The sequence below is a fragment of the Glandiceps talaboti genome, chromosome 3 (assembly GCF_964340395.1).
Source record: "Glandiceps talaboti chromosome 3, keGlaTala1.1, whole genome shotgun sequence".
Lineage (NCBI taxonomy): Eukaryota > Metazoa > Hemichordata > Enteropneusta > Spengelidae > Glandiceps > Glandiceps talaboti.
The window spans coordinates 22,901,674-22,917,278 of NC_135551.1; the positions used below are offsets into that span (position 1 = coordinate 22,901,674).

Consider the following 15,605-nt stretch of genomic DNA (forward strand, 5'->3'; position numbering starts at 1 on the left):
ATTCTACACCGTGTTTTACATCGCATTCAATTTAAAAGGGTAGACAGTGGTGTTTTTATTACCATCATAATGAACCCAATTACACGTCGACAACTAACGTATAATTACTGTTTACACAATGTCACAATAGCGATGTTTTAACTTTCGGGGCATTCGTGTAGAAAAAAGTACACCAACTGGCGCATTACATTGTTATTGAAACACCAGTTACCCGTTAGTGAATTTCTATTCTACCATCACTTTCTAATCGAAACCACTAATGTTGTCGGAGAATATTGATCCACTGATTGGAAATTATTCACTACCCTAGGGAGTCCAGTCGGTGGATGGTAGATGCTCAGTGAAGAATTGACGTATTCTCAATCACTTCATTCGTACCATCCATGTTGATTTCAGGTGACACCCTACGAAGACAGCCCTGACCAGGAGAGTGTTGTTGATGCCAATATTTTGTGCCATTCAACGGATAACAATGACGACCATTTTCCGCTTTTCATCGTGTGTTCTGTCATAGTTATATTTTTACACTGGGACGTTTTATCCTGGAATGGCAACGGACAGGGAGCGATCTTCACTGGAAACGTGGATTGTTTGTGTGCATTTTAAATTTGAACTCGTAGAAACTTGTCGTTGATGTGTGTGTGTGTGTGTAAACGATTACTATACCCAAAGGAAGGAACCGAATTGACTACTCCAATCCAATTCTACATTTTAATTCGTTATCAGCTGTGAACTATTGTGTGAGGAAAGAACAACACATAACATGGAATTGTCCTGGGTTTGGCTGATGACTTTCTTAGCGACGCTGCAAGTTGGTTTATCTCGGGAAAGTTCTATCAGAATCGGTGAGTCCTTGTTCTTGTTTTTCACTTTACTCTGTATCTGACAAACAACGTATATTCTGTTTATCACGTATGTATATTTTCCCCTATATTATCCTCACATTGCTACCATTTTCTGATTTGTTGTTCAGTATTGTCTATCACCGTTATTTGATTATGTATTCAAAAAATAACGATTGTTAAACAATGAGTTTTAATTTGGATACTGTGTTAGCATAATCACCATTTTAACGCTTTTAATTAAAACCATTGGGGACGTTAAGTTTAGGGGAAACACGCATACCAATCACGTCCGACTGCACACAATCTTCTCGTCTTTTCAGTTCATCGACACCTCCCTACCAATCACAAGAAATGCGATTTTTTCGCTACGTTTACCCCAGGCCTGCACCTGTTTTTCATCGACGACAATATATTTTTATAATGCCGACAGGGTACCGTTACCAAGACTTGTTAAACTTGAACGCACGTTTTGTCAAACTTGACGTTATTTTTCAATTGTAAATAACCGTTCTATTTTTTTCATTCATCTCTAGTTTAATACTTACATAACACGAGCTTTGGAATATTTTAAATGACATTCAAACCAACAGACACAGAATGCTAATCTCTTTTATTGAAATTAATCCTTTCGTGTTAACCCTCTTTATACAGTGGATAATGCACGTAAAGGGCATTACGAGGGGGGGGGGACTGTGTGTGTGTGTTAGGAAACCGTATTAAAGTGCAAGTCTGCGATTAAACCTTTACGGTATTCGACGTCTGATACTAAAAATCGCCTCGGGTTCTTTTGTTGAGAAATGTCAGGTTTCATGCATGTGAAATCATTCCTTGTTTTGAATAACTTCCAGACATGACATTTATAATGACGACTTTAATTTTTTTTTCACTGCAATCCTCTCTATTATTCGTACCCGTTTTTTTTTCATAATGCAACAACTTGTAGCCTTAACAGACACTGGGCGTTGACATTTTCAATATATGCTTTGGGTTTGATAACATCTCAGTATCATGTTGCTGTGCCAAAGATACGACAACGCGATTGGCTCATTTCTCCCTCAACAATTCTTCTTCGACAGCGTCGTTTTGATATTACTTGTTGCCAACCCATTTGTTTATATTTTCACATTGACAATTTTTTTGGATATAACAATTTTGTTTTGTATTCAAAGATGATAAATTAAAGGTGTACATGAAAAGTGAATCTTCAATGAAACTGTAATATTGAGAGTCATGGTCCCTCATTGTCTCATATTTACGTCATCGCAGTCATCCGTCTCACATTTTGACTGCCATCTTCTGTTCACAAGTTACGATATTGAAATAAATGCCACATCTCGCGAAGGCGGTACTTTGTCACGCAGTAACGTCGCGTTTCACTCTCTGAGAAATAGGAAACGTGACACTGTCAATTTTGTCGCCAAATATACTTTTAATGTGTTTTACATTTACACTGGATATTGACTTGGTCTGTGTGTCATACGTTACCGTTGCAACCTCTTTCGAAAAATATTGATTTTTTGAGAAGTTGATGAAAAACAGATACAAGTATGTCCGCCCACCATTGTTAGCCACTTCTGCGTACTTTGCAGGTTCCAAGAGATTTTAAATATCGATCATTTTGTCCATTCATTGCATTTAATTCAGTGTTGGTTTAATTATTGTCTCACTTGTTGAAGTCCCACAAACAAACTGATTAAATTTGAATTGTGCGAAGTCGGCCATTTTGGACAATGTTTCTTGTTGGACTAACGGCTTTCATCGCAATAATTAGTTTACATAAACTCTTCTCCAATGTTATATTTCACACCAACGAACGATAAATGCCAACATGCAACACTTCTCGCCTTCAACCCATTATCCGGCAGCGCCATGCGAATTAAGGGACCTTTTGAAATTGGTTCTGTCTGTGCGGTCTGCTCCTCACGTTACTCTTTTTCATCTTCTTTGGCTTAATGCAGGCTACACAGATAAACATTCGACTTATGATCAGATATCCGCGCTTTTTGAAAACTTTGGCAATTATCGTCAGGAAAACTGTTATGGTTCAAACATTCCTAACGTCAGTTCCTGTGATTGAACGATTGTGTCAATCGTGAAATGTCAAACTTATCACTGAACTTCATGATTGAAGTTAAATTTCAAGGTCATATTTTGTTTGACATCAGCTGGAGGAAATAAAACATGTGTTTCAAGAGTCCATTACTATGTTTTTGACGATATGAATGTTAATGAGTCGAGTGACCCTCTTTTTAATGTTCAACGCCAACCAATTATGCATATTTCCAGAAATTATTTCGTAAAATACACATATGCTAACACATGTCTAGTATAACGCTATAACTGACACCCTGTTAATTAACTCCGGTTGCTCATTGACACTTTGTCTCCAAAAACTAATCTCTCTTTTCACGTATCACGGGAGTTGAAAAGCAAAGAGGTATTTAACAATTATTTGACATTATTGCTGTAAACAGGGACACTTTTATTGTAATTAGGGCGGAGGCCAAAGTCCCTAAACAGTTATTTCAAAGGACAAGTGCGAAAATTACTCATTCTCGTTGTCGTAAATCATTGTGACTGTCCTTTTTACGGTACGGCGACACCACCTAAAGTACGATATCCCCATGTACGTCCATTAGCTTGGATTTGACATTCACCCATCCCCCACCCCACTCTCACACACGTGGCACATCATTCATGTCACGTAGAAATTATAAGACTAATACCAAATCTTATCCGATGTATGCAAACAGGTGATGTAGGGAAGGGAGGGGTGTCAAACCGGAGCTGGCGCATGTAAACACTCTAGCATGATACTCGTGGTATGGCGTATCAAATTTCAGATAAAGTACACAAACTTTTCGTTGATATCGATGTTTTCCCTAATGAGGACACGCATGTAAAGGTCAAAGTTCAGGCGCAAAGTTGGAAGTGATGTTCTCCTACAGCAACTACGCATACTTCGTACAATAATACCCACTACGATTATGTTCAAGGTCAGATTTAATGATCAGTTTGTTTCGATTGGTAAAGTACCGACAATAGGGTGCAGCTTAGTGTCCAAATTGATAATTTAGTTGATGGTGCACTGCAGAAGTATCAATGATAACCTTAATTTATTTAACTCATTGTGTAAATGTACCTCTATTGCAGGAGAAATAAAGTTGAATAAATCTCGCGAGACATATGGAAATATCAAACAAGAAAAATATTAGTTTCATTTTTACCGGTTAATCCGACCATACGGGATTTAAAAAACAACAATGGTTAAGAAACAGCTGTACACTACAACCAACAATAAAACACATTGCACAAAGTCGACATAAATTGATCTGAAACCACACTAGATAAAACTAGGATAACAGTTCGAACAATATAACCGCGATTTTTTTGTTTGTTTGTTTTTCATCATTATTTTAGATCATTAATTGGTAATTTATGCAAAGAGTTACTTTATCAAAATTTCAAGTGAGTTTACAGATCGACAATTGAAAAAAAAAATGAATCTCAGGAGTGCGTCACAGTTACAAATTATTTCATTATGGACTTGAAAAGCTAATGTGAAAACAAATGTTCATAAATTATTCAAGACCTTTTAAAATTCTGATATGCGTTGACGGTTTGGTTGAATTTATTTTGATTTGTTTCACATAATGTTTCGTATTGTGTTTATTTGAGAATTGCACTTGTAAACGGGAGATAGGAAGAAAATGCTTCATTTACTAATCATGATTTAATAATTAATTAAATTATTAATTTATGATTGAATATAATCTAGATAACCTGAATAAATTATTATGTGATATAATGAAATTGATCATATCTATTGGTAGATATTGATTATCTGCACACTTAGTCGTTCATTCATTTCTGAATCGTGTTTTGCGATGTGAGAGAATTACTTAAGGTGATCTCTTGGTGGTGTGGTGTAAAAGTCAGAGAATTGCAATAGCCTCAAAATCAACACGGGTAACAAAAGAGGGTTTTAATACAGATAATGCCACTTTTGATGACATTTAGCATTCAAGCTCGTAGACGCAAGATTTGACTCGGGTTAAGTAGCGAAGATAGTGTTCGTGACGACGTTACCTGATAACGGCATGCAATTTCGCAAATTGATTTTGTAAAAAAAAAAATCAGCCGTGAATCATTCACAAATAAACTAGGGAGTCTGTCGTGTTTTATGTAGAGGATGCCGTTATACTTATACACCAAGATATTACTAAAAATATCAATTTTGAGAAATATATATAATTTTCTCAGAATCTGGTGTTTCGGGAAAGCTGGATAATACATATTAGTCTGTGTGTGGAAAGGTGAATTCTATTATTGACTCTGATCCCTTGAAGTATAGTTTTAAATGTCCTGTAGCAATTCGCTTTGTTTGCTTTCGAAAGGTCAATATTTTTCAGTTATTCCATAGCTTGGCGGAAAAAAATCCCAAGGCAATGGTTTTTCTTGCATAAGACCACCCTGAACTGACACAATAGAAATCAGAGTCTTACAGATATTTTATTATTCTCATTAATATACCTGCGGTGTTGTTTGAAATATCAGGTTAGGATGTTGTTCTGAGAAATATGTGTCACCTAATACTTTCTAACAACTACTTCTCCAAGTATTGGTACACACTTTAGACCAAGAGTACAGAAATACACCGACAAAAAACAACCAAAAAAATGTCTCGCCGTTATATGTAAACTCCCATATTTATCTCATGAATGTGGCACATCTTGATTAACAACTCGTTTTCTGGTTCAATCTATTGTTCCCCAGAAATTCATAAAATCTGGTTTTGCCCAAGAGAGCTATACAAATGTCAGGTTACGTGTACACGGCACAAGTAACCCAGATACGCTATTTTCGCCATCAAGTTCATATTCGGACAGTCATATAGTTTCATTTTTTAGTAGCTTTGATGCGATAAGTACACTTTACAGTCGTAAACGAACATAACACGATTTTAAACGTCCAACCAGATTTTGTATCTATGGATGCTACATTTGGGACTTAACAAACAGCACACTGGAGGAAGAACCATCGATGCAAAGCAATAACCAAACTAATTTACTACCCTTTATATGAGAGCGTATGGGATTTATCGTAGCATCAGGAAAGGATATGTTGTTAGGCACGACCATAACAATGTCATTTTTGTACTGAAGTGACATTTTTTTCTAACGTTAATTACATTTTTAACCAAAACGACTAATATTTTACCCGTCTCACCACTCTGTTGTTGTTGTTGTTGTTGTTGTTGTTGTTGTTGTTGTTTTGTTGTTGTTTTTGGCGACACTTACAGGCCACCGCAGTTATCCGCAAGTGCTGACAACATGAATGCAGCACTTAAATTCAATTTGTCAGTCAGTATATTTATTCTTTATGTGAGTCCATGGCCTCATGTTACAACTGAGAAGGAAAGTGCAGAAGTAAAATTGGAATAGAGAGATATAGCTTGTTTAAACTGAATGCCTCCCGTAAGAGCAAAACACAGGCTTTTGCTCCTACACAAATTGTTGGAATGCATTTTTATTAAGATATAGCCTAATTACCGAAAATAGTTAATTATGCATATTAATCATTAAAAAATACAAACTGTGCCAACAGGCTTTATAGGATATGTGAGCTTTGGTATGGTTGATGTCTGCGCCAAATTATATTGAATTTGAAATTTGCATTCATAATATATAGCCTAATTACCAAAATTCATTAATTATTCAAATTACTAATTGAAACTAGATACTATACCAATAGATACTATACCAACAGATTTTATAGGGCATTCGCGCTTACTATGGCTGATGTATGTAACAAACATTCTTTATAGATATACCTTAATTACTGAAAATCATTAATTATGCACATTTCCCATTAAAACTGTAAGCTACACCAACAAGCACTATAACACATATGCACTTCGTTATGTTTAATGTATGTACTAAAATAAATTGAATTTTGAAATGCATTCTTAAGATATAGCCAAATTACCAAAAATAACTAATTATCCAAATTAATCATTAAAACTAAAAACTATACTAACATGCTTTAAAGTATATGTGTGTTCTGTTATGGCTGATGTATGTGCCAATTTATATGGAATTTCCAGCTTGCATTCTTAAGATATAGTCTAATTACGAAAGCTCACTAATTATGCAGATTATTCATTAAAACCACAGTTTACATGAACAAACTTATCAGCAGAGATGCGCTATGTTATGCGTAATATATACACCAAATTATATTGAATTTTAAGTTTGCACTTAAGATATAGCCTAATTACTAAAACTCATTAATTATGTAAATGACTAATTAATCTTCGTTGGATGTTTACCAAAATCTAATTAGTTCTTGTGTTTAGCATAAGATGTATAGCAAGTTTCATTAGAATCGGTGCTGTAGTTTTTTAGATATCATGTCCACAGGCAGACACAGACAGACAGACAGACAGACAGATAGACAGACAGACAGACAAAAGCATAACATGACACTCCATTACGGGAGGTAAAACGAGAGTATACACAAAACATGCATGGTTGCGTTTAACATGACTTACTACGATTGTACCCCAGCTTAAAGTTCAGAGGCTGTCCGACACAATGTCCGAATGAAGTATTGTTTGTTTGTTTGTTTGTTTGTTCTTTGTTTGTCCGTTGGCTGGTTAGTTGGTTGGTTGGTTGGTTGGTTGGTTGGTTGGTTGGTTGGTTGATTGATTGGTTGGCTGGGTGGGTGGTTGGTGTTGGTTGGTTGGTTGGTTGGTTAACAAAACACGATGCGGCGTGTGGTGATCAATATGTTGCTCTTCAAGTTCTGAACGACAATGGATTTATTTGTATGACCGTAGTATTCACTTAGGGGGGAAAAGTAGTATTGTAGCATGGGACTACGAGGCGTGCGTATGTGAAATGAGACGATTTCCGTACAATAAAAATACATTAACAAATTTGGATAGATGCAGGCTTGCGTTGCCTGAAGTTCAAGATTTTAAGAAAAAATGTTTCCTTTGTGAGGTCTAGAGACAATAATACTAACTGTAATCTCAATTGTTTGAATACGGAAAAGATTAATAAAAAATGGAACTCATTTTAGACAAGTCACATATTCGTTCTTTTCTATATATGTAGCAAAGTATGAGTTCGCCCACGCGCAATAAAATATTATGATCATAAATAAGAAATTTACATAATCCTGACATATTAATAACAAGGCAGTTCACGAATGATGTACTGGTTTTATGAGGACCGTTGAGTATAGGTCTTATAGTAGATTTTAGGAAGATATTAAATGGACAAACCGATCTTGATAAACAATACTAAATGACATTTGTTCTAATTCAAGTAGGAAAACACTCTCACTGCCAACACTGCTAAATAAAAGCAATTCAAAAACTAAACTTTAAGTTGGTGCATATAACAATTTTAATGTAAAGTGTATTCTACTTCAGGTTTATATGAGTCAATAACACCTTCTTTCTATCAAGTTCACCATGGACAGAATGATTATTTAGATAGGAAAGGTAAATCTTTCACTTGAAAAGTAAACCTTTTCGAAATTGTTCCTTCATACTTCGCTGCTTTACATCAGAACAGGGAGAAGTTGACAATATTGGATAATATTCCCCTGTCTTTTCCGTAGTTTAGCCGAGGAAAATACGAGTACGTGGCCTTGTTAGTACTAGACGAAGACGAGTAATGACAAAACCCTCATGTTACGAGTATTTCTAGGCCGAATATATTAAGACATTTATTGGAAGGAACTGTATTATAGCTACGCATGCTGTAATTATGAAAAACATGGTGAAAATAACAGGCGATTCTCAAAGACTTGGCTCATATTTCGAGCACCACAGAATCAATGACATAGACGCATGTTGTCATGACGTAGAATAGCAAGGGTATAAATTCCCTATTTTCTGTTCGAGCACTTCCAATTTGGTTTGCGTATAATGCGATTTAATATATTTAGAGTGGTGTCTTCATTCTGTTTTGTGTTGGTTATAGTAAATGGCATTTCTCTCTTGAATGGCGAACGGCTAAAATTGAAATTATTGGAATCCCTCAGAATGCCAACACACTATGTTGGTAAATTCGAAACTTTTTTGGTTCCAGTTTTGAGAAATGACCAGCGAGATTTCACAACTAGTTTATAATAATAGGTATTACTTGTATTTTGTGTGCGTGTTCAGTTAAACGTTTGACTTTGAAGTGTTTTGACGTCATACGTTTGACAGACCAAAATGAACATGCATAGACTCACAGACACAGACATAGACTGTTTCATTTTTGACCAATCTGAGATTTTCAAGGTTGTAACATAACAATTTCTACCAAACAGTAATAAGATATTACATCGCAAAGGACACCTTTGACTAATCAATAAAGAGTTCACTCACCCTGTAAATAAGGGGGGGGGTCAACGGCAATGTTGTCCGGTATCTACGGATAGTCGTAAATAACATCTCTACGTAGCCAAATCTGAAATACCATATATGGACAAAAAGTTGTAACCGAAGCAATAATTCCCTACCTGCTAACCCCATACCCTTCCGTAAAATACATAATGTCTGAAAAATATTTCAATTACAAAACTGGTTTGAGACATGAAGTAAAACTATACCACGAAGAGAATAAACTGTCTTGTTATTTCGACCTCAAGACGGAACAAGTACTGTACCGAAAAAGCAGGTATAATTATATACCGTCTATAGGTAAAACCATGGACCTATTTTCTCCTCCGTTCATAATTGTTCCAAAGAAGTATCGTTTTCTGCATCTATACATGGAATCATTACTTATTCATCAGTTTTAATGTCATAATGCTAGAGGAAAAAAGCCCAAAGTGTACATCTTTTACGATTTGAACACTTTACCAGCAATAGCCCTAAGGAAACAGCATCGAATTGCCACATCTTGCTAAAGCAGAAAATAAAGAAATCGCGCACCCACTGTGAATCACGGCTCTTATCAGGTTTCCATAACACCGGACCATTTGCAAAATTACAAGATAAGACGTTTCCATGGTAACATTATAATTGATAGCGCAAACAATTCAACGTTCGTGCTTATTTTTGTAACCTTTAGAGTTGCAATATACGATAAGGGTTTTTTAGAGTCATGATCTATTAATCATAACGTCTTATGTAGACTGAGTTGCGTATTGTTTTCTCGACGATGCGTTGTATGTATTGTAGACAAAGGAGGAAGGTATCAAATAAATGCCGTTGGGTTTGCAAAGTGCTCACTTTAAAGGGTATTAGAAATAGACAAATTTGAAACAGATCTAAATGATACAAGTTAATGTACGCTAATACGACGAAAATCGAGTGTAGGCCTACCACATTATTCCTATAAAAACTTTACCATTATTTCTCATTGTTTTTGCCAGGGCAATGATTAATGTTATCAGTTGGCGAGACGTTTACCTGTGATAAAGCTTGTACGCGTTTTCCTTAGAGCTCTCAATACGCAATCTATCAATGCTGAGGGACATGATATTTGACAGTCGTACACCTGCCATGAATTGAATAAATAGCTTGAACATAGATATTGAAATAGATGCAACGGAGAACACAGTTCTTTATTGTGAATGGCTCCAATCCTAATACTTCTCTAATGTTTTTTTCCTGGGAGATAAAATGTACAAGTACTACTAGATATGTTGTCGTCAAGTATGGCAATGGAGAATAATTTCGCAATCACATTCATAAACCCCAAGACGACACTGCTTCGACGAAACTATGAATAATTTACAAGAAGCACAACTCTCATGCATCAATAGTTTTCCAATAGTAGACATATATCCAGAGTACTATACTAATAGGATATCTACAGTAAAAGGCACGTGTATCAATGAAGAAGTCGATTAATATAATCACAAGATGGCACTCCATTTAGTACACTTCTTTATTACTCTACATTCACACGCCTAAATTATTCCCAAATTGCTCCTAGATCATTATTGTCTATTTGCATTTCCGTTTGTAAACTCGTTGTTCCTAGAAATTATGTAACAAATACGTGCTTTTTTATCTGAATATCGACTTTAAAGTTCCACTTAGAGAAATATTTTCAGGCAATATGAGTCTCTGCTTTTTTTTACATTTCTTGTACGTGAAAACATTGACCTCTCAAATACAATTCACAAAAAAAATTGCAACACCTGCTTTAGCTTAATATCATAATGTACAAGAAGATGTGTGAGATGGTTAGACACTTCACAGTTTGTACAAGTTTTACGATCGACAGATGGGGTTTTAAACACTACAACGAACACAGTTATGTAGAGGGTTTTGTATTTCTTGAGGGTGCTAATGTTAAATGATGTGTTTTGTGTTAATTTGTGTATGATATTGGTCAACTTGAATTCTATTATCCCATGTAAACATTATATGGTCACAGAAGGTGTTCAACTTCAGTCTCTGGAAGGGCAAACAACTGATAATATCTGGACACCTGTCCACCTACATGTGTATCATAACATACAAATTCCTCGGGACATTAACAAAGCAAAACTAACTAACTAAAAAAATAACATTTCTTAATACCATTCTTTTACTCATACACGGGCTCAGTGCTTGTTTAAACCCAACAATTGACAGCCTGTGGCGCCCAAGAAGCTATAATATAATTTCCTTAACATCTATGATCACATATGATTACTTAACCTTCCCCCCTCGTGACGTACAAAGCATAAAAAAAAACTTTTCTTTTGAACTTTAACATTTCTTTACACCACTCTTTACCCATCTACAGGCGGCATATTTAACCAACAATCGCCAGCAAGCGACGCCGAAGAAGCGTTTAAATTTGCAATCTCTAAAATTAATAAGGGACGAAATGGTACGAACAACAAACCGCATATCACGTATGATATTCAACTAATCACAGGAGACAACAGCTTTGAAGCCAATACCAAAGGTGAGTGACCCTGATTTGTACTTGAACTTGCCGTCAATAGAACTAATAGAAGATGTAGTCGTTCAATATATTAATGCAAAGAGCTTAAATGGAAACTTCTCATTCAATTAAGCATTCGATGAGTAAATTATTGGTTACATAATGTATTTATTTTAGATATTGCCAATGCTGTGATTAGTTTATTTCGCCACTTCCCCTTTGGTTTAAAATTTAGATAGTTAATTCGTGCCAATTGACCAGAAGTTAATTGGTAACAATGACCTTCTAAATTGATATCAATATGCAGTCTTAATGGTCGTATGTGACGTATTTATATTGACTTTAACAATCAGAATATATTACTTTCCAAAGTCATTGTCAAATGAATTTGGAGATTATGGACCGGAATGATCAATTTCCTCAATTAGTATGTCCATGGGCATCATTATAGAGCAAGTAGACAGGTGGAAACTTGCCACGATGTAGTATCCAGGGTGTAAACTAGAATGCTCTAAAAGGCTAGCTTGCCATACTAAGAATACCACATTTTGTCTATTGTGTGAGAAATCTGATTACAAAGACCTCGAGCCGTGCCATATTTTGTATGCCATATCTTGTTAGTTTGTATAGTAAAAAAGACTACTAGGTCTCCTACATTGGCCACAACATTCTCTTCGATATACTTTTTTGTGAGTTTTTTAACGGCTTCCAAACTTCTGTTGATTATCATTTTGCATGCTGCCATTGAACATAATTAGTTCAATCCGTGAATGTTTCGATCATAAAATTCCTTGATGAAGCCTCCGGATTCCACACATAACGGACAATTTTTCACATGACCGCTACATTTCAATTACATGCTATAAGTCAGCTGCGCAGTTAATATGCGAATTTCCCTGACAAATTAATGTTAACCAAATATGTATATAATTACATTCAATCTGACACTGACAATCTTTCAATGAGTGTTTACTCACAACAAGGTGATTTCAATTAAATGCGGAAGTGTTTTCGAACAGAGAAAAAAATCGTTAAGTCCTAACCGACTGAAGAGGTACCGCAGCAATTCAGGCTAATTACTAATACGTGCTTATGTAGAATACACAGGTCAACCTAAAACACTTACCATATTTGGGTACTTCAAATGTTCTCTTTGTGTCTACATCCAAATGTTTGTTCTTGTTTCAACAATATATATCTAAAATGTACAGCGTTAATTTTTCATAAAAGCAAATGTAGCAAATGTATGATATTGGAAACATTTTAACGTCAAAACTAGACAATTTACTATATTGACAATGAATCACTGACATGGGATCCCTTGTATTTGACCAAACATGCTCAGTGGTTTGGAAACAGTAAGTGTTTTCTCTTTAGCGTTCTTTTAAAGGTTCTGAAGAATCATTTCCGCGACGGCAAGAAAATTACCCTACCGAAGCTTACGTCATGCAAGTAAACTTTTGCGAACAGTGCAGCGTATGATAAGATAAATTTATCTCCTATTTTACTTCATACTGGGGCCATGGTATTGTGTATTATATGGATGATTTTACTTCATACTGGGGACATGGTATTCATGGTATTGTGTATTATATGGATGATTTTACTTCATACTGGGGCCATGGTATTGTGTATTATATGGATGATTTTACTTCATACTGGGGACATGGTATTCATGGTATTGTGTATTATATGGATGATTTTACTTCATACTGGGGCCATGGTATTGTGTATTATATGGATGATTTTACTTCATACTGGGGCCATGGTATTGTGTATTATATGGATGATTTTACTTCATACTGGGGGTCATGGTATTGTGTATTATATGGATGATTTTACTTCATACTGGGGCCATGGTATTGTGTATTATATGGATGATTTTACTTCATACTGGGGCCATGGTATTGTGTATTTAATATGGATGATTTTACTTCATACTGGGGCCATGGTATTGTGTATTATATGGATGATTTTACTTCATACTGGGGCCATGGTATTGCATATTATATGGCTGATTTTACTTCATACTGGGGTCATGGTATTGTGTATTATATGGATGATTTTACTTCATACTGGGGCCATGGTATTGTGTATTATATGGATGATTTTACTTCATACTGGGGCCATGGTATTGTGTATTATATGGATGACTTTACTTCATACTGGGGCCATGGTATTGTGTATTATATGGATGATTTTACTTCATACTGGGGCCATGGTATTGTGTGTTATATGGGTGATTTTACTTCATACTGGGGCCATGGTATTGTGTGTTATATGGATGATTTTACTTCATACTGAGGCCATGGTATTGTGTATTATATGGATGATTTTACTACATACTGGGGCCATGGTATTGTGTGTTATATGGGTGATTTTACTTCATACTGGGGTCATGGTATTGTGTATTTAATATGGATGATTTTACTTCATACTGGGGCCATGGTATTGTGTATTATATGGATGATTTTACTTTATACTGGGGCCATGGTATTGTGTATTATATGGATGATTTTCAATGTGTTTTACAAACCATTAGTGTGACGCAAATCCGCTTGCCTCCGACAATGTTCTTATATATAAATATCCATACATTCAGATATGTGTCAATAACTGCATTTTGGAAATTATAATACATTAGCGGCCTTACCCTAAGTTACACTATAGGCTATTTTAATTGTCGTCGGATAGCCAGACTCTTTCTTTGGTCCTATCTTAATATGTCTAACAAAAGAAAATGTCAAGTGATAAGAAGGAATTGCATGGCGCCAAGGAGATTTTATGATGATAGTACTTCGGCAAACGATATACCGTGGGTCGTTTCTCATCTCATTGCCAATCTATCCTTCAATCAACCCATTTTCTCTGAGAGAGAGAGAGAGAGAGAGAGAGAGAGAGAGAGAGAGAGAGAGAGAGAGAGAGAGAGAGAAAGAGAGAGAGAGAGAGAGAGAGAGAGAGAGAGAGAGAGAGCAATAAATATATAAGATGTATAGACATACGCTATATATCATTCACAGTAGATCAGTAGATGGGGTATTTCTGTCATTCGTGTTAACAACAATTTTATTTAAGGTAGCAGTGTGTGTGTGCATGTTTTTATGTCAGTACCTTGAAATTGTTAAAGGTCATGAGAAAGTTAACTCTATGTATCCAATTACAACGACAAAAGTGAAACTATTTTTGAAATCTAGACATTTCTGGTTATCCCTCCAATGTTTTATGTATTTGTTATTATTCAAAACAGAAGGATGTCGATAAAACCCAAGGTAACGATTCTGGATTTCACAACTCGGTGAATAATTTAAAAATGAAATTCAAACACAAACAAATTAGGTTATATATTCTCACAGTACAAATACACTGCCTTGCTTCTTGTGGATACGCGAGCGACAAGCCGTGTAGTCTGTAACCATAACAACAGCAAAACAGATTCAAAAGATGATCCCAATATGACGATGAATAATTTATTTTCACTCGGGGGATAAAAGTAGTTGCATTATTACTGTTTTTGATAGGTTTTGTAGCTCGGTGCTGTATAACATCTTCGGAGACTTCAGATCTAGCAAAGTAGTCACTCGGGTATTTCTTTCTGAAAATATCCATATAAGGAAATTTCTTGGGTTGAATCTGTTCATTGCTTTAATTTGCTGTGACCTTAATGTTTCAAAATCCAATTCTCCATGGAAATGAATTTAAAACGTTGTCTCAACAATGATTTACCTTAATAAGAAATGCTTCTTTATCACATCTCTTAATGTGCGGAAATAAAATTTCTAAACTTTTGCTGTTACTTTATTCAGGTACATAGAGACCCATCTCGGGTCAAATCAAGCAGAAAATCAGGGGTCATCATACAAACTTTTGA

General features: G+C 35.5%; 1 protein-coding gene across 1 annotated transcript in view; it reads left to right on the plus strand.

Moving 5' to 3' along the window:
* The first annotated feature begins 715 nt into the window (after positions 1–715).
* The window catches only part of LOC144433433 (glutamate receptor ionotropic, kainate 2-like), a 53,807-nt gene continuing 38,917 nt past the window's right edge, over positions 716–15,605 (plus strand). The window contains exons 1-2 of the mRNA XM_078121751.1: positions 716–845; positions 11,594–11,758. Of these exons, the coding sequence (XP_077977877.1) occupies positions 764–845; positions 11,594–11,758 (247 nt within the window). The 5' untranslated portion in view covers positions 716–763. The remainder of the gene's footprint in view (positions 846–11,593; positions 11,759–15,605) is intronic.